We start from the raw sequence: 27,785 nt of genomic DNA, 5'->3' as shown, positions 1-27,785 counted from the left end.
GGTAGAACAACACGGCTAGGAATACACCATGCAGGGCGGGGTCTGACCGACTCAAAAGACCACGGCAGCGGAAACACATCGGGCCCAAACGTAACACTTTGTGTGTCGTGTCGTTCGAAACTGCTAGATGAGCTCGTCGGTAGATGTAAACGAGCTATCCCGCGACCTGGTCAAGGAAACAGGAGTGCACCCTCGCGGTGCGTGGCAGAAGCGCACGAAGGAAATTGCAGGGGGGGTACGTCTCGGGCCTCTCTGATTGCCGATCCGTCGACATCGGGGATGCTGATCTGTGGACAACGAAGGCGACGAAGCTGGTGCGGCGGAATTTCTCCCGACCCACACGTACACGTGTCACCAGAAAAACACAGGCGACACCAAGTTGCATAGCGATTGCATTAGCAAATGCCTCCAGTCGCCATGCTGGTGCTGAACGACTGACCGCGCTCAAACGCGGTGGAATTTCTATCCAGTGTGCTCCCGGGGAGCTTGGCCATTAATGCTTGTTGACGTTAATCCGCAAGAGGGGACGCACGAACCACAGCTGGTCTTGAACTCGTGTCGGGGTGCCGAAGAAAGTTTGTGGCTGGATTTCGTGCCGACAGCACGCGTTCAACAAGGTCAAAAAAGTGGCGCCTCAAGGGGGGTTGTCGTGAGAAACTCTGAAGTGTAAGAAGTTCGGCGGAGTCCGCGCACAGACCGGCTGCCATACGAAGTGTCGGTCACGGCAGAAACGAGGCTTTTGATTAACCCGCGTCCACACGTCTGTTGCCCGTTGCAACTGGGGGGCGTTATGGAGGAGCTACAACGGCAAAGGCAGCTCTGCTCTCCAGTCAGACGGTAAAAAGTGGAACGACCTGGAAGGGGAGGTGAACAGAGATAGTACACAGCTCGTCACGTTTGGCAAATAGGTGTCCAAACGCGCTCAAGGACGTCTGATCGAGACCACGGGATGCCAATTAAAGGCGTCACTACAGCTTGATTCTTTAACTAGAAGTCGAGACACGAGGTCGCCTCCTTTTGAAGTGTGTTTGCCATGTTTTTACTGTTGACGGTGGAGTGGCGCCATCCGCTGGCTTGTCTATCAGTGCTCCCGAGAGTGCGTGCAGGACGCCCATTACCCGTCCCGTGTTTCTGTGCCGGTTGTGACGTGGCATGTCATGATTGGCTCTTTTCTCTGTCGGTTTCCCTGCTGTTCGTTGAGAGCAGGGACTGACCAGGGGTGAAACACTTCTGTCGTTCGTAGCAGCCCAGCGTATGTCGCCATATGGATGTAGTCCCAAAACCTTGGGGGGGGGACGTCTCGTCACTATCTCCATCGAGCGTGGTAGATCGTCCAGGCTTAGCGATCTACGAGCATAACACCGATATTTACAGCTCGGCCTTGTGCAGTCTTCCATGTGTTCGCCGAGTTTGCTCCTTGTGGATCCAAAAGTCAGGGACCGGCAAAGCCAGCTGCTACAGTCACGCACGGCTTCTCCCGTCGAACTGGACAGCCGGAGGGCAGTAACGCCGAGGTGATGATGCGAAGTGTGCCATCGTGGATCATGGTTAATGTGGCAGACAGACAGCAGCAATGGTGAAGCTGTGTGGAAACGCTGAACTCATTTCTGACTGGCCGCCGAAGAAAAACTGGATTGAGCCACAAAATACCGAGTGGCTTGTGGACCACCTGCGTCCTGACAGAACAGTTGCGAGAGGGTCGGCTCAAATCTATGACACCGAGAAGCGTATTCGTGTTCCATCTGCGAACCCCATATTTTTTCTCATCCGCAGCCTTCAAAAGCTTCGTCCGGCAGAGTGCGGTGTCGTGAAAACTGCAACCGCCTGCGTACTCTGTCGTGTGAGTGCCCCTCTCCAGCTTACCACTGTCTCTTGGGATACTCGAGATTACTACTATGCAGTGACTGCTTTCGGCAGGCTCTCCGCGGCAAAGATAGTTGTGTATTCAAGTGAAAGCCACTGGAAGCCACCAACCTGGCTAGTGAGGAGTCAGAATCGACCGGTTGGGCATTACCTTGTTACGAGAGGATGCAACGTTTCCGCTCAAAACTCGAAAGCTCGAGGCATCGTAGGCATTGCATGGTCTCCACGCAGAAGCCGTACAGACCAGAGATACTCGTGTCTTGTTCGTTACGCACGCAACACGCAAGACACGAATATCGCACACCCTAACCAGCGACAGTGTTCCAGGAAAACCAGCCTGTTTATGTCTGTAGTTGGCGCTTGTCTGTGTTCTAGAGCCAAAACGCGTGCGGGCAGGAAGCTGTGAACAACCGAGAGCACGTCCTGCATTCCCCCAGTTGAGGCCAGCTCTCCACTAGTACCTCACGGATGTGTTTGACACGAGGATACGAGCATCGAAAAGGCACCCACCTGCCTCTTTCTCAGCTCCCAAACACCCCAGCGGTTGACTAAACAGTTTGGTTCGCCACGACCAGTTTGACAATAGCAGCGGCTCACCAAGCAAATCTTGCCCCCCCCCCCCCCCCGGTTCATTTTTCCTATTGCTTCACTTCAGGGGTAAGAAAACACACTTGACTTCTGTCGCTGCTTCGTCCCTACGGTGTGGCTAGAAAGCCTCCGCCTGTCTCATTGACCACACACGGCTCAGTAGCGACCTTGCGGCGCCTATTCCTTTCCGGCACAGCCGTCGACGAGGCATGCAGAGGTTCTATCAGTCGACGGGTTTCCCGACTCCGTCAACCCCATCAACCCCACCAGCACTCCCAGCTGCGTCTGGGCGGACCCACAATCTTTTCTGGAGACCCTGTTGCGCAGTCCGCATCCTGAACGTCCCTGCGGTCTCGTCGATTTTCTCACGGGCGGTCCCAGAAGAATACGGGTCCGGAGGGATGTTTTTGGATACCGCGTTCAGGCGTGTGCCCATCGGGGTAGGGAACGGCGGGGCCTGCGAGCTCCTGACGTCACTGACGGGCACACCCACCGTCAGCTGCTCATCCATGTACCCTGCCTGACCAAGATATCCCACCGGGACGGGAGGCGCCTCCCGTATGGGAACAAACATGTTTTGCGCTCTCTTTCTCTGCACGGATGGGAGGTGGCCGTAATAGTACGGCTGTACTGCAACAGGCGCGTTCGTCGGGAGAAACGACTCGTCCTTGAACGTAGCTGGTGGTAAAAACTGGCCTGAGGCAGCCTTCGGCCCTTGGAACACGGCAACCCTTTGCATCTCTCCTGAGGCCACTCGAAAAGAAGAGCTGTCGACGGCAAGAGCTCCTCCTGGGTTCTGTTGCAGAAATTGGCTCCGATCGTGTATTCTCGCTGCAGGAAACAGGAGAAGCATTGAAACTCTGTCACAAATGAGACGTCCTTCAAAAGGGCTTCGGGCCCATACAAGAGATCCGATAAAAAGCACAAATTTTGATTAGCGTGACGCCTCCAGCGCGGGTGTCGTCACCCCTGGTCACAAGAACCGCTCCGTGTGATGTTCCGTGAACTACGCCACTCCCCCGACTTGTCAACTCTGGGCGGCAAGGCACAGTTAGCGCAAAAAGAGTCTTCTGACGAAGGCGGATAGCCAGCCCCCGGTACACCCTGTGCGGGAACCATCCGGGGAAAACCACAGAATTTTGCCGGCAGATCATGTTTCTTGTGGAACACGCTGGGGATGGGGGGCGGCGGCGGTGGTGTCCCCCTTCACTGCGGCGGGAAGTATCCCTAGAGCTGCCAGATGATATCGAGTTTCCTTCTCACCTAGTCTGGCCGCTGCATTCATCATTAAGGCAGAGAAGGACCGGAAGGCCGTTTTGGTCCAAAGATTCCTGGAAAGTGACAGCAGAGATTGGGGCGAGCCCGATGCACACGGAGCTTTCGTGATACTCGGAGAGCACTTGCTTCTGGTACAGCCGTGGCGGTAGGCATGGGAAGCCTCCACAGGAACTTTAGGGCCCAGGGACCAGACGACAAGCGGTGGCCGTCAGGCGATGCCTCCCACGCCAGGAAGAGACTCGGCAGAGTCAGGAGGGTGCGAAACACTCGCCCATCTCGAAAACGGCTCCAAAGGGTCGAAATTACTTACTTGATAACACACAGCATCCTCGTCATCGCTATCTTCTTCATCATGTCGTTGTAGGCAGCGAGTCGCATTTCGTTGAATCGATCTTGCAGCGAGCGGACTGTGTCGTCTCGTTTGTCTTCGGCCACGACGTCCTTGAGCCTGGAACAGGTCGAAAGCGAACGCACAGGCGCGTCTTCTCATTTGGACGAAAGGACGAATCCCCACCGACAAGGATTTGCCTTCGCGTCAGCATTACAACTGCAGTATGAACCGCGCGCTTGCTACGAGGCCGCGCGTCAACCGACGGCACCCGCCTTTACAGATTTGAAAGGGTCAAGGAATGCGAGTCACGCGGTTTCCCCAGTTAGGGATTGTGCACGTCTTTTCCTTTCCGGTGCATTTTCGTCGCATTCACACGAACAGAGAACGCAAGTCAGTACACGCCCCGCGCATGAACATGCAGAGGTTTGGTCGTGTGGGCTGACGTTTCCCACGTGCCCAACTGTTTATTTATCCCAACCCCACGAGATTTCCACTCGGTCTATAGAGCCTTCGCGCACATCAGCACTCGGCACAAAAGCAGTCTGTAGGTTCAATCCACCCCAGGTATTCACAGCACAGAAAAGTGCACACATCAGAAACTCCATACACGAATGGCCGGGAAGGATAGCTAGACGCACTGTCCTGAGAAAGGCTCTGAATCTCAACAGGAAGCCGGTTCCCTCCAAACCCCGCAGGCTTCGGCTTGAGCAGTTCTCCCGGGGTATGGCAGATCAAAAATCTGAAATTCATCAGGTCCGCTACACGTCTGTTACACTCCTGCGGACGAACCGTTTTGCGGAGCGATCAAACGTTCTGCGCTTACGCTGTGAAGCCTAGGAGAAGCCGCCTTTTGACCACCGTCTGGACGACGGAAAAGAGCCAGCGCGTCGCGGGGACCCGACAGTTTGGTTCGCCGACGATTTGCTCTAGCAATCTGGATTGTTCTTGCGCTCCTACTGCCTGCACACAGTGTCACAATGCGCAACACCGGAAACGAAACGCCAGTCGGCGAGCGATTCCGTGGAAAGTGTCGGGGCAAAGTCGAAGAGAGGTGGAACGTTCTCGAGGTTCTGAGATAATCTCCAGGGCGCCTTGTGCTAGTGGCGCGCATCGGGGTCGAGCTTACCAGGGAAATGCCCTTGTTTTGTGCCACGATCTCTTGCAGGCGCGAAACCTGAATGCACACGAAACGGAGGAGGCAGAACCCAGACCCTGTGGCATTGTTAAGGAAGGACTGGCCGCCAGTTCCCCGGCGTGCCTCGCGAGAGTGCGGGGCCGCGATCCACGGCTGGCCGGTCATCACAGCCCCAGGTAAGCTGTGCAGGCAGAGAGCAGATCGTCCTGTTCCGCTGCCCGGGTGGCGCGTGGCAAACACGGAACCACTGGGCATAGGACACAAATGAGATCTGCGGGGATTTGTCAGGGCTTCTTTGCAAACTGGGCACGCTATCTCGAGAGAACCCGCTCGCACTGTACCTCGCTCATCAGCCTCTCATTTTCCGTCATGAGGAACATCTGCTCCTTCCTGAATTGCAGGAGACGTTCCTCGATGGGGTCTCGACCTCTGGTGAAGAGCAGATTCGAAGAGCTTCCGCCAACGACTTCGCTCATCTTCGCAAGGGCCCACGCCTTATCCAGCACAGTGTTGCTTGCGTGCTCAATGACATGAAAAATCATTTCCACAGCCCGTCCCTTTTGTAAGGCTCGAAAGGCGAGACGCTTAGCTTCCCGAGTGGGCATGAGCTTGCGCATTTCCTTTTCGCGTTCAGCCTCCTTTTTACTCATGATCTCTATTTTCGCCGCCGCCAACTTGTTCCTTTCCTCCATGGCCTGCAGCGCCGATCGCGACACATCGCTGATTTCCTGGAGCTGAGCCACGGAGGTGGTCAACGACTGAATCGTCTCCGTCATGGACTGAAGTTTGTGTTCACTTTTCGCGGCGTCCCGTTCTCTCGCGCGACTGGTCTCGGCGAGATCTCGTCTGTGCTGCTCTCGAAGGGAGGCGATCTCCCGTTCCAGTCTCTCGCGTGCCTGATTCGCTTCGCGTTTCTCTTCCGCCTGGACGTCTAGCTTGTTTCGGTAATAGGCCTCCATGTCGCTGATTCGCTTCTGAATCTCACGAAGTCGAGCAGCGCTCTGCACATTCAACGAGTTTTCCCGTGCAGCGATTTCTTTTCGCAGTTCGTTCTTTTCGGCCTCGGCAGTCCGTTGTGTCTCCTCCAACTGCTTCTCCAGTTTGTCTTTGTACTCTTCCAGGTGTTTCAGACGTTCCCGGTCAGCCTTCCCTCTCTTCCCATCCGTGCCCACCTTCTCGCGGCTCTTTTTCGCGCCCGCAACAGCCTTTTCAGCAAGTTGAAGCATCACCTCCAACTGTTCACCCTCCTCCTTGCCGAAGTTGAATACGGAAGCCTTTTTCCCTGCGGCGCGCATTTCACTCCGCATCGCTGCCTTCTCGGCTGCGTTCGCCGTGCGGCCTGTAGAGCTCGAAGTTACCGAGCGATTGCTAACTTTTGACCTCTCCGTCGAGACGGGGCCGAGCTCCGCCATGGCGGCCGCAGCAATGCGTGCCTTCGCTGCGTCGCTCGCCGCTGACGCGGGTGTATGGACTTCCGACGCTCCTGGTGGAGCTTTTTTCGCTGCCTTGGGAAGCAGCGCCGGTCCACGAGGCGTTTGTTTGACCGACGATTTCGTCGCCATTTGGCCCGCAGCCTCCGCCTGCTGCGCAGGCCGGCCGGCCGCGGGTCCCGCCGCTGCAGGTTCGCCAGTTGGGCTGTCCTCTTGCGCGCCCATCGAAACCTCTGTTTCGCCAATCACCTGGAGCTTGCCCCCTGACAAGGCACTCGCAGCCTTTGCTCCTGGGCTTCCCTTCGGAGCTTTGATGCCTGGAGCTTTGCCGGCCGGCTGGCTTGCCATCGACGGCGGGGACGGACTGTCTGCCTTAGCGCCGAGGCGTGCACCTTCGCTGGGGAGTTTCCGGATCGCGGAGGAAGTTTTCGTTCTCCGAGGCGCCTCCTCGAGGCCAGGGTCGAGCAGTGTGTTCTGGCCTCGACGGCCGCCATCGCCCGGCAACGGGGAAGGCTCTGGAGCGGGTGCGTCTCCGGCCGGGAGAGGGAATGGCAGCGGCGGCGGCCCCTTGGGTTTTTGCCAGGCATCCTTTGAGTCTGCGTCCGCGCCCGATCCCTGCGCACGCGAGGGCATTGACTTCGGTTTCGGGCTTGGCTCATCGTCCGACGACTCTGAACTCCATGGAGTCATCGCCTGCCTCTGTGAGAAGCCCGATCCCGCAGTCCCCTGCAGGGGACGTGGATTCGCCTTTTTGACAGGCATTCTCACATCCAAGAGAGGCCCGTCTGCATGACAACAACTGAGCCCAGGACAGACCCCATCTGGTGAGAAAAGGGAGTTCCGAGCCCGCGGATCAAACAGAAACGATGCCTTGCGAGTCCGCCTGGAAACGTAAAAAGGCTCAACGATCGCGTGGGTTGCTCGCGTCCTCAAGGGGAAAGGTGGCGTCTGCGTACACAGGCGGTTCGATCCAACGCACCACCCACGCTAAGCTCGGCGAAAGGAGAGATCTTGAAAACCAATCGCAACACATACAGAGTTGGATGGAAGGAGGTACGGAGTGCGTGAGCCGGTGAGGCACGTGCAACAGGACATGTCAGAACGGACTGGGAACCCGCACAGGGCCCGCCCGCCGACGCTGCTGACCATGTGCCTTGCCTCACGCGGCTCTTAATGGTTGTTTGGATGCCAGAGCTATAGCCGGCTCTGCACAAAGCCGTGGATTTCAGCGCCCGCCATTCTCTGTCTCCAAAAAAGTACGGCGAGAACTGACGGTTGGGGGTCTGCCTGATCCCCGCCGACGCCGTGCCGTGTTACGAGGCCACAGGTTCCGCTTAAAAAAATTCGGACCGGGTTGCGGGGGCAAAAACACGCGGGGGACGAGACGTGAAAGACGATCTTGGAAACAACTACAGCAGCAAGCAGGTGAAAACGAGGCGGCCAACGCGTACGCAGCACCGGTCGCTTGGAGGAGAAATTGCACTCGAGTGTTGAGTCCGGAGGCTGGACGGAGATCGCCTCGGATAAGAAAGGTAAAGGAAATCCTCAAAGAAAAGGCTCCTGCGGGAGGTTCCTGGCTCCCGAGGAAGATCCCTGGCGAAACAAACCCAGCCGCTCAAAGAATCGGCGCCAACTTGTGTGAGAAACCACAACTGACGTCGAGAAGTTCCTCGTTTCCTCGACTGCTTGGACGCCACTCTTCCGCAGGGGAGGGAAGACGACGGTAAACTGTTTCGATGAGAATTTACGTTTTTATTCCGTCTTTGCTGAAGCTACAGTAAGAGCCTCAACTGGAGCATGCACGCAAATCGACAAGACACAGACACAAACGAGCGAGCGCTGGTTTCGCAAAGCCGCAATCCTTGCGCAATTGCAGATGCGCCAACCAAGCCGGTCCGCGAAACTCCAAAGATCGGTTTCCAGGACGGCTGCAGAGGCGTTTTGACTCTCTTTTTTGAGATTTTGAAGGAAGGCAGTGCTGGGAACTGTAAACGTTGTTCACGCGGACAGCAAGAGCACGCGGTTCGCCGAACCCGCGGGCACCCGCCACCGCGCTGCCACTGGGCAGGAAGCCCCAGGAACATCCCGACAAAGCGTGAATGCGGAACCCATGTTTCTGCTTTTGGGGGCCTGTCATTTTGCTTTCTTGACGCATCTTCGCGTTAAACTGAAAACAGTCCTCGCGAGGAACCGGGAGGCTTTCTCACGAGTCTACAGCTTTCGCCGCGGAAGTGGCGAGCTTTCTCTTGTGGTCCGAGACACGTTGACAGGCGTGGCATACGCGGCTCTATTCACAAAGTCTGCAGCATCTGCCTCAGAGAACGGTGGATTGTTTAGCCTTTTGAGGCTCGCCAGTGAAAGTTACTCGCGTCCGTTTTTTAAAGCCAGTCAAACGGCTCTTACAGCAACTGTCGCAGGGCTAGCCTACAGGCACGTTTTTCGCCTCGGCACGGCCTGCCGAATACCGCGCAACCTCGCGTTGTCTTCTCTGCATTGTGTCGGACTCAGCCACCCTACAGGCACTGCGTTCTATCAGAATGAGAGGTGGTGTGATTCGACAGGAGCACAGGCTCGCAACACAGGGAACTGTCTAGAGCTGTAGCGTAAGTGCAAAGGCCCTCAAGTTTGGTTCGGCGGTGGCCGACGGTGAGACGGAAATTAAAACCGTTGCAACATTGATAAAGCTGAGTAGAGAAGGCGTTAAAACAGAGCCCTTGCCATGCTCATCTTTGGCGCCCAGTGCGTGCCCGGGAATGGCCGCCGAGCGAGCCGCACAGGTGTCTCGTGGTTTGACAGGGCGTGGCTCTAACTATTTTTCGAGAAAAACCGTTTTGTACCAGAACGATGGGCTGTCTGAGGGCGTCGTCGAACGCGTTGAGCATGAAGCGCATGTCCTGCACACGCCTCCTTCGGACTTGGAGAGTCCTGGCAATGCTCTGCACGCCCCGCAGTGTACTCGGTTCATCAACCTCTGGCGCCGTCGTGGATCAACACAACACAGAACTGATGAACACAGCTTGTAACTCTCGCTGAAATGAGACCGAATAGATCAGGCAAGAACGCAGAGAGCAGGCACAAGACGTCTTCCAAGAGTAAAATGCACCAGCTTTCTCGACACCTTGCAAGAGACCCCTCACGCGTCATTTCTGGCCCTCCACGCCATCCAGCAGGACGATCTCTCAGAGTGGTGTCGACACAACGACGAGAGCCGCCAGTTCCCATATATATATATATATATATATATATATTCTCCTATATATGTATATATATGTATATATATTCTGGGAGTATGCCACCATGGGGTGAACGTCGACAAGTTTGCCATGCGAGGTGCCGGGGTGTACCTAGTGAGGCGATACACTTCCCAGTCTCCAGAGTAACTGCCACAGTGAATCGACCAGGTGCGACTCAAGTGCAAACTGCTTTCGCTTTCGAAACTCTGACGAAAAAACACAACCCCCTGCCTGATGCGTCATGCAACAGGCAAGAGAGCTTCCTGCTACATTCAGCTTACAGGCCCTCTGCATCAGCGGTCTAGTCAAGGCAGCGTTGACTTTCTATTTCGAAGCGGGTTACCTAGGCGAAGCGGAGAGTACACGTCGCCTGCGCAGCTGAGAGATGTAGACAGAAGACGAGCGCCGCGACAACGTCTGTACATCCTGCTGCGCGGAGGCCCACGACTTTACAGAGAGCAAGCAAAATCACACACGCAGTTTACGGTGTCATCCTCCATTTTTCTTGCAAGGAAACAACATGAACTCGGGAAAGGACATCGTCCAAGGTTTTGTTTATGCTCACCGCAGGTTTTGTTACGATGGCCAGTCTCAAGCTTGCGAAAACTCTTGGACAGTTAGAAGATGGCTGTCCTTCTCCTTCCCTATGCGGGATTCCATGACACTGTGAAGCACGACTTGTGAACGTATCACTCATAGAGGAAGCCAATCCTTTTGAAACTTAAAAAACCGGAGTGGCCCAAGGCGAAACTTGTCGGTTACGTTCCGTTGCTGATCGGAAAAGAACGGCGGGAATATTTTCCTAAAAAAAGACGCCTTGTTCCTCTTGAACCCTGAGTGTCCCCGTCACGTTCGCGTGTACAGCACTAGTCAGCAAAAGTAGGAGCGCAAACGAGAAGCCGGAAGTCTCCGTCGTTTGTGTGTTTCAGTCCGGGAATCTTGTCTGTACGTAAGGAACGCGATGTCCCAGGCGAACTGAAGAAAGATCAGTGCTCCCCTTCTTTTTCTTTCTAGGGATTTATACTAGAAACGATAGAGACGTAGAAACCATAACTTCGCCGTACGGCGCTGACATGCTGAGCTTTGCACACGCCAAGGAGCTTGGTGACAGGAATGCAGCTGCATAGTACTGAATGTGCAGAGAATCCGGATCTCCGTTGACAGCCAGTAGCCTTCTCTGCATCCTTCTCCCTCACGGCGGTCTCCATTTCCTCGATCGCCGTCGTATTTTTTTGCAAATCGAGAAACGACAACGAAGCCTCCACGGCGGCCCTCGGCCATGCCTTGCCTCTCGGGGTTCGATCTCACCACGTCCTCCAAGATGCTGGACCCTCTGTACCTACGCTTATCTATAAATGCATTTGTGTCAATAAATATACACATATGCTCTATACATTTTTCTATATAGTTATTACTCTATATATCATTATATATAGATAGTATTATATATATTTTTTCATATGCAGATCCCCGCGGACTTGCATTTATGTATATCGATGCACAAAGTTATAGCTCGACGAATCACCGTCTTGAGGGAGGTGAAGGCAGGAACCGTCGCATGCCTATGTCGTTTGTTTGGCTATTTTCTTTTCTTTTCTTCTCGTGGTCGGCCTGGCCGTCCCTCTGTCTGAGGTTCTGCATCGTTCCCTCCTCTGGTCCGCGCAAAACCCCCTGTCGTCTCCCCTGAATCGCGAAGAGTCGCATGCCCTCGCGCCGCCTCTCCTGGCTTCTGTCTCTGTCCTTCCCCGTTTTCCAGCTTTTTGGTTTGTCTGAAGTCTTCCTCGACGGCCCCGAAAAACTCCGACAGCAGTCCTTCCTCTTCGTCTCTCCACAGTTTCATTCTCCCTGCCGCACCTGAGCGCGGGGCGTCTGGACACCGGTGCTTCTGCGCGGACAGGTCGAGACTTCCGCGACCCGCATCCCGTCGTCTGAACTGCATTGCGCGTCTGAGCGGCTTCGGCAGGTCCAGGAGATCGATGTATGCGTCTCCAGGAAGACTCTGGACATAGGCCAGGAAACGACGAAACGAGGGATGTGTCTTGAGCGTCTCATCGTCGCCGACAATCCACAGGGCGTCTCGTGCACGCGTCAGAGCCACATTCAGCCGCCGAAAGTCTGCCACGAATCCAAGCGTCGAGAACGAACTTGACGAGGAGGGACCAAGAGAAACAGGAGACGCACCAGGACTTGTCTCCGGAAGATCCGACGCAGTTCGCGGGGCGATGCCTGCCTTTCTCCCTTTCACTGAAGGAGACTCCTTCCCCGCCTCGTTTCCCGTCCCTTTTGGGCCCCGGTGCTTCTCGCGCAGGCCATACGAGGCGGGATCGTCGCCGGTGCGAGCCGCCAAGGCTGCGGGGCCCGCTGCTCTGACGAAAGAGATGATAATGATCGACTTCTCGCGCCCCTGAAAGGCATCGACCGTGTTGATTTCCGGCCTGTCGCGCGCCAAGCCCAAGACGAGATCTTCCGCAAGCATCTGCTGAAGAAGAGCCACTTGCTGGCGGTACGGTGTAATTACCCCCACGTCGCTGAGTTTCTGGCTGCGAGAAGCGAAAGAAGAGGGAGCGGGAGAAGAAAAAGACGGTGAGTAGCCGAGATGTCGCGTGTGATGTTCAGACTGCGGCCTGCCGCAGAAGTGGAGATAGAGCGTTCGAAGAAGACTGACGACAAACCGCGCCTCCTCATAGTTCGCAAGAGAAGAAGACCCAAGGCTTCCTCGGTCTTCCAGGCTCGGCACGCGGAAGAACTTGACAGGGGCGAAGAGCCAGTGGAGTCGGAAGCACGGGAGGCGAGGGCGAAGCGAGACCGATGGACTTGTCTCCAGACGGCCGTCGTAGAACGCCTCCGACTGTGAACAAAAGACCGGGGCAACCCAAAACTCGCTCGCGAGCTTCAGCTGAACCAAGGTCGCCGACTTCTCGGGAAACGCCGGGTGGAGAAAATGAGAGGAACACGAAAAAGTGAGCAAGCACTGGGACATCGACACGGCGCGGAAGACGCGAGAAAAGGGGAGAAAACAAGACGTGGAGCTGAAACCGCGTATCAAGAAGTCGCCACGCGCGACCCTTTGCCTCCAGCGAAGAAGAGGACACGCTGGAGGGCGAGCCGGTCCATTTGGACACCAAAAGACGAAAGTAGATGGACGAGTCGAGGGCCCGAGGAGGCGCATCCCCGAGAGAGGGTCGGCGCGTCGTGCTCTTACCGGAAAGCGAGCGATCTCTGCTCGCATTCTGTACTGTGTCGTCAGGAGATTGACCTTGAGAGCCTGAGTGCCGTGTGGACGGTTGGTGGCCCCCAGTGCCAGCGAGACGCCTGCTTTCACCAGGCGTTTCTGCCGCTCCTCATCTCGCCGTTCACCCTCTGGCTCTTCTGTTGGAAAACCCTCGTTTTTTTCGGCCGGCCTTCGCGTGTACAGCCCGTCGCCCTCGTCTGCTTGCTTTGAGTCCTCCGCTCGGGCCTCTTTCGAGGCCGTCTGCCTGGCCCAGCGTCGCTCTTCGCCTCTCTCTTCACTCGGCCTCGCCTCTCGCTGGCGGTCTTCCTCTGCACAGAGCGCCAGGCGCTCCAGCAGGCTTCGCCCGAGCCCGCGTTTCTCGGCGAGCGCAGAGAAAATCGTCGAAGGCAACTGCTGCGGGTCGCCGACCAAAATGCACCTTTCGGGGGCCAGGCGCAGGGGAATGAGACACGACAGTTCGCTCGCCTGGCCAGCTTCGTCGACGATCAGGTAGGCGTAGGAGAAGGGAGGCGAGGCGGCGTAGAACTGCGCCTGCAGAAAGGTCATCTTCTGCTCTTGGGTGGCGAACCGAGGCAGGCCAGGCAGGCAAGACGACAAAGCCAGAGAGGCGGGAGCGGAGGAGAAGCCCCGGGACAGAGACGCGCCTCTTCCGGGAGAGCTCGCGACGGACGTCAGAGTTAGGGTGTACGGACAGAGGTACTCGTGGGCGCTGGACGAAAGCGTGGCGAAGACGATGTCCGTAGCGAGAATCACTTGTTGGCGGCAGGCAGGGAACAGGGCCGAGCGGTCTTGTCTTCTCTCGTCGAACAGACAGGCAAAACGCGCGTTGACGTCCTCCAGCTGAGCATCTAGGGTCGCCCGCAAGTCCTTGAGCCCAAAAAGGCCCAAACAGGCGAGCGAGGGGAGCAGCGACCGCAGGGTTTCTTCCCCGCGAGCCTCGCCCGAGAACGACTTGGCGAAAGACGAAGCCAGCATGGCAGCCACGAGGTCGTCGAGATACGGGGCGGAATTCAGCCGGCTCAGGTCGAGGGAAGAGAAACGCGACAGGAGAAAACGCACGCACTGGTGCTGCTGAATGAGCACTTTCTTCTTCTCCCGCAACTCCTGCAGCGAGGCCTGGAACGAGGTTTCCATCTGACTCTCATGGGCGCTCCGCAGGCGCTTCACCTGCGCTTCGAGGGTGATGGACCGGACAGACTCGCGAACGCGATCTAAATTTCCTGAAAAAACGAATACAGAACGCCGTGCCCCAAAACGCGTCCGGGTCTTCGTCGCCCCTTTTCTCTCGCCTTCGGCGTCGCCTTCGCCTCGGACGTGTGATGCCTCCACGCGTTCCCTCTGCGTGCGTTGGCGGTGTCGTCTGCGCCTGTGTCCCTTCCTTCCCTCTGTCCCCTAGCTTCGTCGTTCGTCCTGTCGCGTGTCTGTCGCTTACCGATCCGAAGACACGCGGGCGTGAACGTCTCTCCTGTCATGGGATGCTGGAGCCCGTGTGCAAGCAACCTCTCCGCAATCTCGTCTACGGCAGCATTTGAGGGTGCACAGACGAGGATTTTCTTCCGCAAACCCTCGCGCGCGGCGCCTGGGCTTGCCATGTGTCGCCCAGGGGGGTTGAGAGCGCCGGACGAACGGAGAGAACGGGAGAAGGAAGGCTGGTTGCTCCCCTCTTTCGCGCGGAGCCCTTGCTGATCTCGTAAGCGGCTGTAAATGATCGCGAGAAGCGACTGGATGGCTTGGGTCTTCCCCGTCCCCGGAGGACCTTGAATCAACCCCACCTTCGTCTCCGTCGTCAAGACGTCACGGATGGCCTCCGCCTGCATGCAGAGATGCAAACATCCAGGCCTTCCGTCCAGCCCCCGCCCCGTCGACGATACGGCGTGGAGAGACAGCCGCGAACATCTCAATTCATAGAAGCTACACACAGAAAGAAGGCGACTGGCGGACGAACCGTTCTCCCGCTCTTTCCAGTCGGCACGCACAAAATTACTGCAAAGGCCCGGACACGTGAAAAGGTGTAGGGAGACGCTCGGACACGTCCACACACACACACACATGCGTTTCATTTGTTCGCAGCTTCCTTTGTGCCGCTCTGCCTCTTTGTCTTTTTCATCGAAATGAGACGTGAATGGTTTGCAGCGGAGCGAAATGCAGGCAGGCAGACGTCGCCCGCGAGGTCACGCTGCACTGGGCTCGACATACACCACGGCGCATGCACGGGCACAGAGAGGTGGACACAGCTGCGCGCAGGTACGCGGAGACAGCTGGGTCAGAAGGAGAAACGCATCGCTTGGCAAATACCTATGTGGACGACGTGGCTGAAGCGCCCGAATGCGCCGGACGCGTACCGCCGCACCTTACCTGGGAAGGATTCAGACGGCCGCTCCTCAGCTGTCGGTCCACCGCCTGCTTGAACCACACTGCTGCGAGCGCCGCCCCTCGCGTTTGTCTTTTTGAGTCAGCAGACGGAGCAGAAGAAGGCGAAGGAGAAGCAGGAAGAGAAGCCGATGGCGAAGGAGACGGAGACGAAGCGGAAGGAAGGACAGGTGCAAGAGACAACTTGAGAGGCAGAGGATTCAAGAGGAACGGGAAACGAGGAGACAGCTGGCTGAGAAAAACCGCCTGGATTTCCCTCACCGCTGTCGTGAGCTGAGTCAGAGACACAGCCACCCAGGAAGTGTTCACAGCGACGTGCTCCAGGGGAACCTGCAGAGGGCCAAGAGACAAAGGGTGAGAACCCCACACAAAGGGCCAGCGTTGCAGAAGACCGGAATCCCGTCCCACCAAAAAACGCGTGGACTCCGTGGTTCGACTCACTCGCAGGCTTTTACCACGGGGAACAAGAACTGAATTCCACAGTCTTTGCCTGGTTTGTTCCAAACTGTTGGCGGTGAAGACTTCGAGACGTAGACTAGCGGCGGAGCCTACGGTTTCTCTCGATAGGCCACACTCAACCTCCACGCGGCTTCTTCCGTGCTACGCATTCCGGGTCCCCGGCAGAAACGCCGAGCTGGAAGGGCGTGCACATGAGATTTTGAAAAACTGCATTGCAATCGAGAAAGGAAACGTTTAACTGAGTTGAAGTATCGAAAAACATGACAATTCCTTTTAAAGGAAACATCAAAGTGCGATAAACGTATAGATTTTGCGGAGAGGCCCGACTGGGCCGCCTCTTTGCCACTCAAACAGAGACTCGCTCCGGCTGCATCCCTGTTCTGTCTATCTTTGCGTCTTCCTTCCCTGGTGCCTACGAAAGCCGCCAGGCAAAAAAAAGAGATGCATGCCTTATGGACCTGCGCCAAGTCTCGAGCGAGAAGAGAATCAGCCATCGAATCGGCTCCAGCTGTCCTTGGCGAATTCCCTCAACTCACGCGTTTCATCTGGTGAGACGCGGCTGGCGAGAGGTCGCTGGAAACGAGGTGAGGAAGACGCAAAATGAACTGGCTGCCCCCACTGCTCTTCTCCGCGGCGCTTCGCTCCGAATCTGAGTCAGCGTGGATCCCCGATTTTCCTTGAGATCCAGAAGCGGAAAAGCCGGTCGGGCTGGTGTCTTCGACGCGGTCCACCAAGCCTGAAAGCCGGGGCACAGAGCGGCGGACGCGAGAGCGGAACTGGCCGCGTTGCAGCGGAAGAGATGGAGCGGAAAGGTGGAGAGACACACACGGCTCCAGGCGAGAGATCAAGAAACCCAACGCGTGGGATCCGCAAGCGGGATCCGCCTCCCTTCCTCCCGCGTTGCCCACACACGCACATACTTGTAAAAACATAATTACCTATTTATACACATGTGCAAATGTGCGTGTGTGTGTGAGGGGGGGGGGGGGGGTATCTATGTAGAGTCGTGGTCGGTCGTGAGAACGACTGGCACATGAAGACGCCTGACTGCCCATGCACACATTGCTTGTTTAGGTGTCTCTGCAGATCCATGAGTTCTGGTGCTTCTTCTGGAGCGCTCACATCGCGCCCTTCTGCCCCTGTTCATCCCCTGAAGCCACAACTCGGGGCCCGTGTCTGCGTCTCTCCCCGTCCCTCTCTTTCTCTCTTTTCCTCCCCGCTGCGACCCTCCCCCGCCTCTTCTGTCCCAGCCCCGTTTCCCTCATATCTCGCGCTTTACGGCGCTTCTTCAGTGTGCACCCTCTTCGGCTTACCAAGGAGGAACCAAGACTGCACGGGCTCTCGAGCTATCGCGGCGAAACTTTTGCCGGCGTAACGTCTCATGAGGAGCTGGGCGTGGTCGACGGTTGTCTGTTCTGCGCTCTCCGGATCTCCCTCCCTGTCGCCCCTCGCGGTGTCTAAGAGCCGAGTATAAGCCGACCCCACAGGAAGAAGCAGCAGGAGCTCGTGAACGCCAAAGGGGGGGAAGAAGCACTCCGCAGCCTCGCCTCTCTCGCCGGAGAAACTCGACGACGGGCCGCACGTATCCGGCTCGCCTCCTCTGTCGCTGCCTCGGGCCGCATCCGCGGCCGAGCTAAAACTCGGAGGTTCCCGGAGTCGTGAAGAGACGTTCCTCTGCCGACCGGGAGTCCGCGCGAACGCAGCGAGTTGCGGAAAGATACGCGACATCGAGAGCCGGCCGAGCATCCACTGTTTACCTTCTCGCAGTTCTTCCAAGACGCAAAGCCGCGGCTCCAGGTTCTGCTCCCGAAACGCCTGCTTCAGTTGGAAAATCAACTCGAGGAAGAGGAGGGGCGCCAGCAAGCTGCACAGGCGAAGAACAGGAAGAGACTTCTCTTTTAAATCTACTAAAGAAGTTTCCATTAATTCACGCTATCGGAACAGGAAGAACCCTGAAGAGGTCCGACAGCACCGAACAACAACGTACGTGCGAGAGAGAAACAGCGAAACTGAAAGACGTGAGCAGGGCGTCCCGGACGCGCGAAAGCGTCCAGGAGACCAGGGGCGACACAGCGACTGGAAAGGGGGAGAATTGCGCGTGACAAAACGAGGGAAACGGCAACGCAGAACACGGCGGTTCCAGCGAGACCGACACGATGCGTCAGTTCGACTCTCAGCCACGCAACGCTGAGCAGAGACACAAATTTCTGGCTCAAAATGTAGGCGTTTTAATGGAACCTTCTCATAATGTTTGAGCAAATGTAGACCCCACTGAAGCTTTTTTCCATCTCCATGAGGATCAACCGCGTGCATTGAAGCCCCTCCAAATTTAGGTCTAAACGGTACAAGATTCGTCCCGGTCTCCTTCTTTCTCGTCCCTCCGTACCGCAGCACACGCCCGAGGTGTTACGTACCTCTTGTACTCTTCGACGTTTCGGTAGCGGTTCGGAAGATGGCGCTGCGCGCGTACTCTGCTAGTCAGCAGCTCCAACGAATATTTGCTTCTGGCCGGCGGCGCTTTCGCCTCAGCTGGCGACAGCGCCGAGGCCCTCTGGACGCTTTGCGCATTCACGCAAGCGCCGTCGCCTCGCCGACTCTCGTGAGCGCTGCTATGCCTCGCCTCTCTCGCACCAGGAGCGGAAGAAGAGAAAGAAGAGGAAGACGAGGAAGACAAGGAAGATGAGGAAGAAGAGGAAGACGGGGAAGACGAGGAAGAGGAAGAAGTCGAGGGAGGAGGGGAAGAAGGGGGAGAAACAGACTGCGGCTTCTCTCTGTGTAGTCCCCCTTCTTCATCGCCTCTCGCTATGGAGTGGACATCGACATGGAGAAGTCTCCAAAGGAATTGATCGAGGCCAGCGTCTGTCTCCGTAATGATTCGTGCTCGGTCGAGTGCGTGTTTTCGTTTCAGGGCCTCCTCCTGCGCCCGTTGTGTTGCCTGTTGTTCTGCTTGCTCGTTTTGCATGCTTTGCTCTTGCGCCTTCTTTTCGCGCACTTCTCTCGTCTGCGCGTCGTCGACTTCCTGCTGAACCCACGCCCGCAATTTCTCCTTCTCCCACTCCTCCGCAGACATCCACGCCGGCTTCCTGCTCCGCTGCCTGTGCGCGCGCACATCACCTGCGGGCACCACACACATCCAACGCAACCGTCCAGATATAAAGCGATGGAGAGGAAACATAAACTTGAACGGAGAGACAGCGACGGGGAGAGACAGCGAGGGGGAGAGCACGTGTACCCACTCATGTTCACACTGTCCCCCCACACATCGCAAGTGCAAGACACACTTCCCTTCTCGCCGTTCGTATGATCTCAAAGCGCCAGACGCCATGGGATCTCTGTAGTGTAACGGCGGGTTTCGATTCCTCGAGCGAGCGTCTCCAAATGGGCCTGTCTAGCGTGCACCCTCTGGGACTTTGTTTTCAAACTTTGTCTTAACGTCGCTGTCTCGAGGCAACGCTTTCCTTACCGCCGCTGGGGGCGAGGAGAATGTGTCTTTTCAGCGTTGCGGATTCTGCAGGTCCGCTCTCTTTTTCACAAAGGCCCTTCTCGAGTTCCCTGCGCATGCGGCGGATTTGCTCGGCTTTCCGCGATTCACGTTTCGCCCTTTCCTCCTCTCCCGTTCGCTCCACCTGCGCTTCCTCCTCCACTCCTGTTTCCTTTTCCCCGGGCGTGGTGACGCCTTCGCGCCGAGTGTCTGCCTTCCGCCGCACAACGGGGCCTTCGAAGCCGATCTTCTCAGCCACCGCTTTCAGCTTGGATTTCTGGAAAGCGGCGCCGGGAAAGACAGCGAGCGAACCGAAGGGATGCGTCGAACTCTTCTCCCACCTGTGAGTTGTCAGCAACTCCGACACGCCCCCGCCCCTCCGCCAGTCTTCTCTCCGCGACCGTAAACCCTCGAGCCGCGCCTGGAGCAGCCGCTGGGCCCGCCAGCGCGTATCTGCGGCCTGCGCGCGAGCGGCTGCCACAACGGAAGCAACCTGCGCAGACACCGGGCGCGGCAGAGAAGGCCGAGAAGACAGAGAAGACAGAGACGAGTGTCGAAGTGCGCCAGCAGGCTGTGGGAGAGACGGCGAAGGCCCTGGGTGAGGGCTGGACGAGGCTGGTGGCGCGCGGTCGTGAGTCGGGTGGTTGCGGAAAGAGCCTTGAGACTCCGGAGGCGAGCCGCGACCTTCCTTGGCGTGTTCGCCTTTTCTTTCGCGACTCGACCCGAGAAACATGTCGCCTTTCCTTCCTGTCCTCGCCTCGTCTTCAGCACGAACGCTGGTGAGCTCCGCATGAGAGGCGCTCGCAGACCGCTGCGAACCAGGCGCAGAGTCGCTCGGGGTGAAGCAGCGGGAGGGACACGCGTCGTCTCGGGCCTGTTCGCGGGTTCGACCTGTCCAGCTTGCTTTCTTCTTCACTCCGGCCTCCTGTCGCCTCCGAAGCTTCTCCGCAGCCTCGCGCGCAGTTCGCGCCTCCTGCGCTGCCGCCTGCATATCTCGCGCGGCCTCGGCATCGGCCCACAAAGCCGATATGTCCACTCCTCCAGCAGCCCCAGAGCAGGAAAGCGAAGTAGAGAACGAGGAAGACGAGGCAGATGAGAGAGAAGAAGAGCGCGACGAAGAGCGAGAGGAGACAGCAGGAGACGGGGAGGGGCACGAAGGAGAAGGGGGGGGAGAAGGAGACGAAGAGGGAGAAGGACGAACAGAGACAACGGAGGAGCACCTGGACGAAGGCGACCTGGCTCTGCTGCGAATTTCCCGGCACGGTGAAGATCTCGAGCTGGATCGAGGAGACGCGGAGCCTGAGGAAGAGGCCGAGGAAGCGCGAGAAGTCCAAGGACTGGGAGAAGAGACACACGAGGCGAGAAAGTCAACAGTCGAAAGGTCCGCTGTGCGCTGTCTCTTCGTCTGAGCACGGGGAGAACGCGGCCGCTCTCTGGCCCTCTCCCTCTTCCTTTCTTGCCTGAGCTCCACCTCTCGCCGCGTTTCGTCGTCTTCCGGGAAGTCCCAATCGAGGGTGACCACTCGTTCTCTCGCTCCTTCGCTCGAGCCTCTCCCCTGTTCCTGCGTGTCCTCTCCAGCGCGCTGCGCGTGCAGCTGGCCCTGTTCGCTCTCTTCTTCATCACTCAGAATAAGCTCTACGCCGGGAGCGTCTCCCGGTCCGCAGAAGTCCCTCCTGGAAAAGGCAGCCGATCCACCCTGCTCTTTTGAAACGCGGCTGGTCGGTTCTTCTAGACTCGCGCCTTCTGCGGCGGAGGTTTCACGACCCGACAGAGTCGAGGCGACGCCCGTTGATCCAGTCCCCGCCGGCTGGCGGGCTTCCGCTGCGCCTCCTCTACCGGCGCGTGGGGGCGAAGAAAGGAGGCGAGTCTCTCCTTGGCCTCTCGCGTTCCCTCCTCTCGCGTGCTCCTGATCCCCAGCCCTCAGAGACGCTGCCGCCGAGGCACGGCGGTCGCTGTCTCCCAGGACAACTGCAAAGTGCGTGTGAGGTCGCCGAGGAGCCGAGGAACGAAGGCGGGGCGGCTGCGCCTCTTCTTCCGAGTCCGACACGAGAATGATCTCTTGTTCTTGGCGAATCGAAAACGGGACAGAGTCCCCTGTTTTGCCTGCCGCGGTTGTCGACGCGTCCTGGGTCGAATGACAGACCCATCTTGTCGCGCCGACAGCACGTGCACCGGCGGCCTCACGCGCTCGGGACGCAGGCGAGGGCAGAAGAGGCGCAGCGGAGAGAAACGGCGAAGCAGCGACACGCGAAGATGAGGAAGAACACGAGGGATGGCAGCCGTGAGGATCGCGTTCCTCTGACGACGCACCGAGAATTTCGGCCCTCAGGCGGCTCACGGCCGCATCTTCACACGCGCCCTCGGATTCGCTCGATTCTTTGGCCTCCCCCACTGTCTGGATCCGCTTTCCGCCTCTGTTCGCCCTCGCTGCCACGCGTTCCTTCGGTTTCCCCTCCTTCCCGGCATCTCCATCCTTTTCTCTTCCTTCCTCTCTTCCTGGCAAGAAGCGGGCGATGCTGCTGCTCATGCGCTCAAGCAGTTCGCACGCCCACACCATCCCCGCAAAAATTCGCTTCTCCCTGCCAACCTCTCCTTCTTCCTGCGCGCCTTCGGGGAGGCCGGACTCCCCCCCTTTTGCGGCTGAAAGGCCTCCTCGGGTGTCTCTCGACCGCCGTTCTGCACCCGTGCGCGGCGAAGAATTGCGCCGCTGTGGATTTCCGTCCTGCCTCGACTCCCTGCGTTCGCCGCCGGGCTGCGCGAGAGAGAGAGCCTCGGCGAGTTCGCGACGGCGTCCGCGGGCACGACAGGCCATTTCCGACATGAGGGAGAAAGTCTCAGTGGACAGCTCAGCCGCGGAAGCGTGGCGAGGGGGACGGGATGCCGGCGAGGAGAGGAGTGAGGAGCGTGCAGGGGAGCGAACGAGTTTGTACAGAAGGGAGACGGCGACGAGCAGCGTCTTGAGGACGAGGATCTCGACAGTGAGCTCTGCGGAGAGACAAGCGCTGACACTGCCGAGAACGACCGCCGCTTCTTCGGGAAAGCCCCGCGCGCGTCTGGCATTCCCCACCTGGCTTCCGCGTTCTTCACTTAACCCAGGTCGAGACTGGTCTTCCTCGCCTCTTGCTCCCTCTTCTTCAGAAGCCGGTGCTTCTCTCAGGTCGCCTCCACGAAATCCCGCGCCTGTCCGAGAAAACGCTCGCCGCTCAGAGAGACAGGAGTGAACCTCCAGCTGACCCCACAGCTCGACCAGGCCTCTCGCGAGCGTCTTCAAAACCCGCGGGAGACCGCCGAGAGCGATCGCCGCCGAGTTTCGATCCAGAAGAAGCTCAACGCTTCCTCTCGCTTCGTCGCCTGTTCTTCCCGCCTCGCCCCGCGTGAGACCGCTCGGGAACGGCAGAAGCAGATACAGCCCCTCACGCAGGAGCACGGCGCGGTCTTCTTCTCGCTCGAAAAAAGTCGAAGGAGGAAAAAGGGCGTCGCTTCTCGCTGCGTCTTGGCAACCAGCGCGTCGCGTTTCCCCTCTCGACTTCGCCAAAGATGCACTGTCTAGACAACCAAGTTCGTCCTCCGCCGCGCCGAGCAGCAGCCCCTTCTCGTGGGACGCGCACGCACTCAGTTCCTCCTGGATCACTGCTGCCACGGATCCGAGGGCGGGAAACCGAGCAGGTTGCCCCGCGTCCTCTCCACAGCCTCGTTCTCCAGGGACAGTCGGAGACTGTCTCCAGGGACGGGTCCCATGCGGAAGCTGCCTCGCTCCCGTGTGCGACTCCAAAACATGTCTTTCCGAAGGAGATGAGGGGACAGAAGAAGAAGCAAGACAACAAGACGAAGACAGAGAAGAAGGCAAAGAAGAAGACGAGAAAAGAGGCACAGAGGAGGCAGAGGAAGGCGGCGACGCGTCAAAGAGAGAAAGAGAGTCAGCGGCAGGAAGAGAAAGGGAGACCGACGACGAGCCAGGGTTCGAAGACGTCGCGGCGGACGAGGACGAGAAAGGACAGAATGGAAAGAGAGATGAAGAAGGCGGTAAACGTGTCGCGAAGTTGAAGACTTCCTCCCCCACTCTGGCAATCGGTTCCGCGACTGCGGGAGTGGAGTCAGGAGAGAGAACCACAACAAAGAGAGAGTGAAGGGCGCGCAGAATCAGCACAAGATGGTGAAGAGAGCTGACGACGTTGTCCTCGACATCCTCCATCTCTGGATCGCCCGTCCAGGCGCCATTCCTGCATCGCTGGAGACATGCCGCCATCTCCTGTGTCGCCTGACCGAGACGCACAGACAGAATGTGGAGAAGCGTGACCCACATCTGGACGACGCTGACGAGAGCCGACATCGGCGAGGCAGGCGGAGAAGCGAACCGCCTCTCGTCGCATGAGGCCTCTCCTCGGTGCCTTTCTCCCTTCGAGTAGTCGCCGTCACCCTGTGTCTCTCCGTCCTCGTCCACGCACCCGGCTTCTTCGCAGATGGTCACCGGGTCGGATTTGGACCCAGTAGCGAACGAAGAGGGAGCGGCGGAAGAAACCGGAAACGCCAATGAGGAAGCCGAGGCAGAAGACGCGGCACAAGACGAGGCGGAAGGAGAGGAAGGAGGCAGGAGAAGACTAGGGCGTCTGACAGCTGCAATGTGGAGGGCTGCGCATGCAGCTAGCCGGACGGCAGGAAGAGCATGCGTTTGAAAAGAGAGCAGCAGAGGTGCGACTCCACAGGGGCGAAGAAGAAGCGCATACAGCAAAATCCCGACGCAGAAAACGGGCGACGGGAGGAGAGGCAGAAGGAGAGTCGACGGAGGAAGAGCCGCCGAGGCGGCGAATCCGGAAGACGAAACAGACGCCTCCCAAAGCTCGCTGCATCGAGCAGACGAGAGATCCACCGGAGAAGAAGCGAGCAGAGAAGGGAGAGCCACGACCAGGCTCCGCAGAGTTCGTCGGTGTCCCGACAGCCGCTCTCGGGTCTCTGGAGTCAACCCGCGAAGCGAGCAAAACGCGCTGGTGGTCATCCGTAGCCAGAGTCTCTCTTTTTCCTTGCGGGGCGCTTCTTCGTCTCCTTCCTTCCCGCTGCCTTCCTCCTCGAACCCTGCATCCTCGGCTCGCCGCACCTGGCGGCCTTCTCGCGGCTTCTCTCCATCAGCACTTCCTTCCGCGTGCCCGACACTGCTCAGCGAGGGAGAAGAGCACGGACCAGAACAATCCCCACAAACGCCTGTCTCCAGCCCTCGGTCCCGCGCTGGCAGACACTCCTGGTTCCGCAGAAGAGGAAGGAAAAGAGCAGGAATGGAAGAACCGAAATCCCTGAGGTCTTCCTGGAGCGATTTCAGTGGAAGATCAAAGTCCACGTACAGCAGCCGAGCGCTGTCCAGCAGCACTTCCAACAGTGTACAGACACTCGGAAGGTCAACGGAAGAACACGACGGCAAGGGCGGTGCGGAAGAGCATGGCGAAGGACGAAAGGAAAGAGACGGCTGACGAGAGGCGCTGACGCGACTGGACAGATCCGACGAAAGAGTTGACCTGTGCTGGGAAAGGCGTCTGAGGAGCGTTTGGAGGTTTTTTTCGGGGAAGCAGAGACAAAGTGCGTTTTCCGAGGCGGGACCGGAAGAGGGCGCCGGAGTGCGCGGAGACGCGGCATCTTCCTTGGTGGCGAGACAACAGCCTTTGTCGACCTCGGCCTTTTTATCAAGTGCTGTCTGCACGCCTGTGCGTACCAACGAGAGGAGACTGCAGCGTTCTCTGTTTCCTGCCGTGTCGCCTGACAAAGAAATATCCGCTTCTTTCCCCGTCTTCTGCCCGCCGGGATCCTCACGGTCGCCTATGTCGAAGTCGGCCTTCTTTCCTGCCGCCTCCTCTCGTCGATCCTCTTCTTCCCTGCGGTCTCGATCAGCAGCGAGAACCGCCAGCAGGCGCAGCAAGTCCCACGCCAGGATTTTCTTCTGCAGCCTTGCGCAGAGGAGGCTCCCTTCCTCGTCGGAATCTTCTCCGTCCGCTAGGCTGTCGCCGGCCTCGTGGGGCTCCTCACTGCGCGGTCTCTGCGGGTTTTTTCTGTCTCTGCTTTCGCCGCTTTGCAGCGCCAAGAGAAACTGGCGACAGCCGGCGACGTAGGCCACGACACATGCAGGACAGCGGAGAAGCGAGGCGGAGAGAGCAGCGAGGACGAGAGACTCCCGCGGGCTTCTCTCGCCAGTTTCCGCCTCGAAGGCGAAGGAGAACAGAACACGGAAGCCATCGCGGACATGCTGAGGAGAACAAAACACATGGACCGAAGCAGCGCCACACACAGGAGGCGGTGAGACCGAGGAGGACGAGGAAGATGTGGATGGGGAAAACGAGGAAGATGAGGAAGGAGAAGATGGAGGCAGGGAAGGAGAGAGTCGAGGGGAGGGCGAGGAAGAGCGAGGTGCGGAGAACTGGGTGTACAGGCGGTCGTACGCTTCCCAGATGGCAGCAGCGACTTCGTCGTCGTCACGGACATCTTTGACGCCGAGGAGGTCCGAGATGCTCGGGAGCTCCGCAGTGGCGCGGAGCTCGCGTCTGCGTCCTGGCGAAAGGGGGAAAATGGAAAAATCGACAACCTCCGAGAAGAGAATGTTTTCGTCCTCATCCGGCAGCGTCATCGCGCCTCCCCGATTCCGACACACCTGGCACGCCAGCCCCCGAAGGTCCCCACGGCATCCTCAAACCATAGAGGAGAGAGAAACGAGACAGCGGGAAAATCGAAGAACAGAAAAGGAAGAGGGGGAAAGAGGAGTGAACAAAAAGAGAGGAAGTGCACTGGGAACGAAGAAGGTCGGAAGGGTAGAGAACCGGAGGCAGCGAGGAAAGGAAGGAAGTTTTGGTGAGAGTCGTCTCTATTCGACTGCTCGCTGAATCGAAGATGCAGAGGCAGCGGAGACGATGGAGACAAGATGAAAAGATCCGCGAAGTCGAGCGGAGCGCCGCGAAGCGGCGTTTGCCCGTCTGTAAGCATCGAACAGCGCGAAGGATGGCATAATGAGAGGCGCCAAAGGTTTCGGAAAGGTGTAGGCGCTCGCGAGGTGAACCGAACGAGGAAAAAGGCCTGGCCGCAGAGCCTGGGCGGAACAACGTATGTGTCTCGAAGCTGAGTCACAGCGCTGGGACCGCGCGGCTGCTTTTCCGGTGTCTGTACAGCAGAGAATGGGAAGGAGGCCGGGAAAGCCAAAGGAAGACCCGCCAGCCCGAGCTGGGATCCAGCAACGGCGAGTTGTTTTGCGTTGAAACGCAAGGCCCGAACAGCGAACCCGTCAGACAAATTCCGAGGCGGTCCGCCAGGAAGCTCCCAACACGCGTACCGCGCCATGAGGGGGAAGGAGGAGGCGGGCGGAATTCTCGGCGGCGCGAGACGCGACACGCGCGAGAAGACACTGAGAGCGTTCCTCCGAAGGTGTCGCACCCCGAGAGGAAATCTCTTGCCAACTCAAGAGAGAGAGGAAAGTCTACGGACGAAAAGAGGCGGAGACTTCCTTCTTTCTGTCTGGCGCCGAGCTCAGGCCGCGCACTGGTACATCGGGCAAGCAGTCTCTCGCCGCGAAAACGGCTGGGCGGTCCTGCGAAAAGTTGAGGCGGATCTCCCGTCGAGACACACACACACACGCGTGGCGTCCAGCTGCGCCACATCGAAAGAAGGAAGTGGGTTACCCGCATCGTTTTTGCACACCTGGTGCCACGGAAGGCGCGAGTCGTCTTTTCTGAAGTTCGAGGTGACGCTTTCTGGAATACTCCGCTGCCACGGGCGCGGTAGGGCCTGGACGAGGTACGGTGACTCAACGTGGCAGAGAGGGAGGGGAGACACGCGCCGCGCCGCTCACTACAGGAAGACTGGTCACGTATTGGCCGCATCCGCAGTTGTGAAGGTCGCGGAAACGTGGAAAAGGCTGCGAAACGGACACGGGAGGCGGCGCTCGGCCTCGCCGTCAGGGCTGAGGCGGCGACACGCCGGGGATCCCGCTTTGTTTCGAGGCACCAGACAGCCGCCAGTGTGTCGCAGCGAAGAAATCCTCGCCGCGGGGCACGCAGTACCTGAATGGTATTGCGTGCCCCGAGTACGTAAAAGGAAAGGTTAACCTCTCGGGTAAGGCAACAGGTACCGCAGCTATGGAGGATTGCTGACTCTGAAATTCTCCCGTGGCACTGCTTATAGTATGATTGGACGGGCCACCGGCTGTCTTTGTGTGCGCTTCTGGCTGCCTCGCTTTTATGGGACAGAACGGCATTGCTGCTGTTTGGTTGTGGTCACAGGACGTCTACTCTGTTAGGTTCAAAAGTGGTGCCGGCGCAATTGCTGCTAGCGGGAGACTGGAAGGGCCGACTTGCGCGGAGCCTGTCGAACCCGCGCCAGGTATTCCACAAAGAACGAAAAACAACTCACGCAGTGCCC

General features: G+C 58.2%; 2 protein-coding genes across 2 annotated transcripts; both read right to left on the bottom strand.

Annotated features, from left to right (window-relative positions):
• Positions 1-2,674: 2,674 nt before the first annotated feature.
• Positions 2,675-7,258, bottom strand: NCLIV_031850 (putative tola protein.; the record flags this gene model as incomplete). Its single annotated transcript, XM_003883381.1, has 6 exons — positions 2,675-3,282; positions 3,715-3,782; positions 4,040-4,177; positions 4,884-5,020; positions 5,187-5,234; positions 5,537-7,258. The coding sequence occupies 6 exons, from the start codon at positions 7,256-7,258 to the stop codon at positions 2,675-2,677; spliced, it is 2,721 nt and encodes a 906-aa protein (XP_003883430.1).
• A 4,179-nt stretch (positions 7,259-11,437) lies between these two features.
• Positions 11,438-26,004, bottom strand: NCLIV_031840 (putative tRNA-splicing endonuclease positive effector; the record flags this gene model as incomplete). Its single annotated transcript, XM_003883380.1, has 8 exons — positions 11,438-12,706; positions 13,061-14,310; positions 14,523-14,901; positions 15,446-15,790; positions 16,456-16,655; positions 17,233-17,783; positions 18,334-19,033; positions 19,383-26,004. The coding sequence occupies 8 exons, from the start codon at positions 26,002-26,004 to the stop codon at positions 11,438-11,440; spliced, it is 11,316 nt and encodes a 3,771-aa protein (XP_003883429.1).
• Positions 26,005-27,785: the final 1,781 nt, after the last annotated feature.

Source organism: Neospora caninum, chromosome VIII, assembly GCF_000208865.1.
Source record: "Neospora caninum Liverpool complete genome, chromosome VIII".
Taxonomy (NCBI): domain Eukaryota; phylum Apicomplexa; class Conoidasida; order Eucoccidiorida; family Sarcocystidae; genus Neospora; species Neospora caninum.
This window is presented reverse-complemented; position numbering and strand designations above follow the sequence as displayed.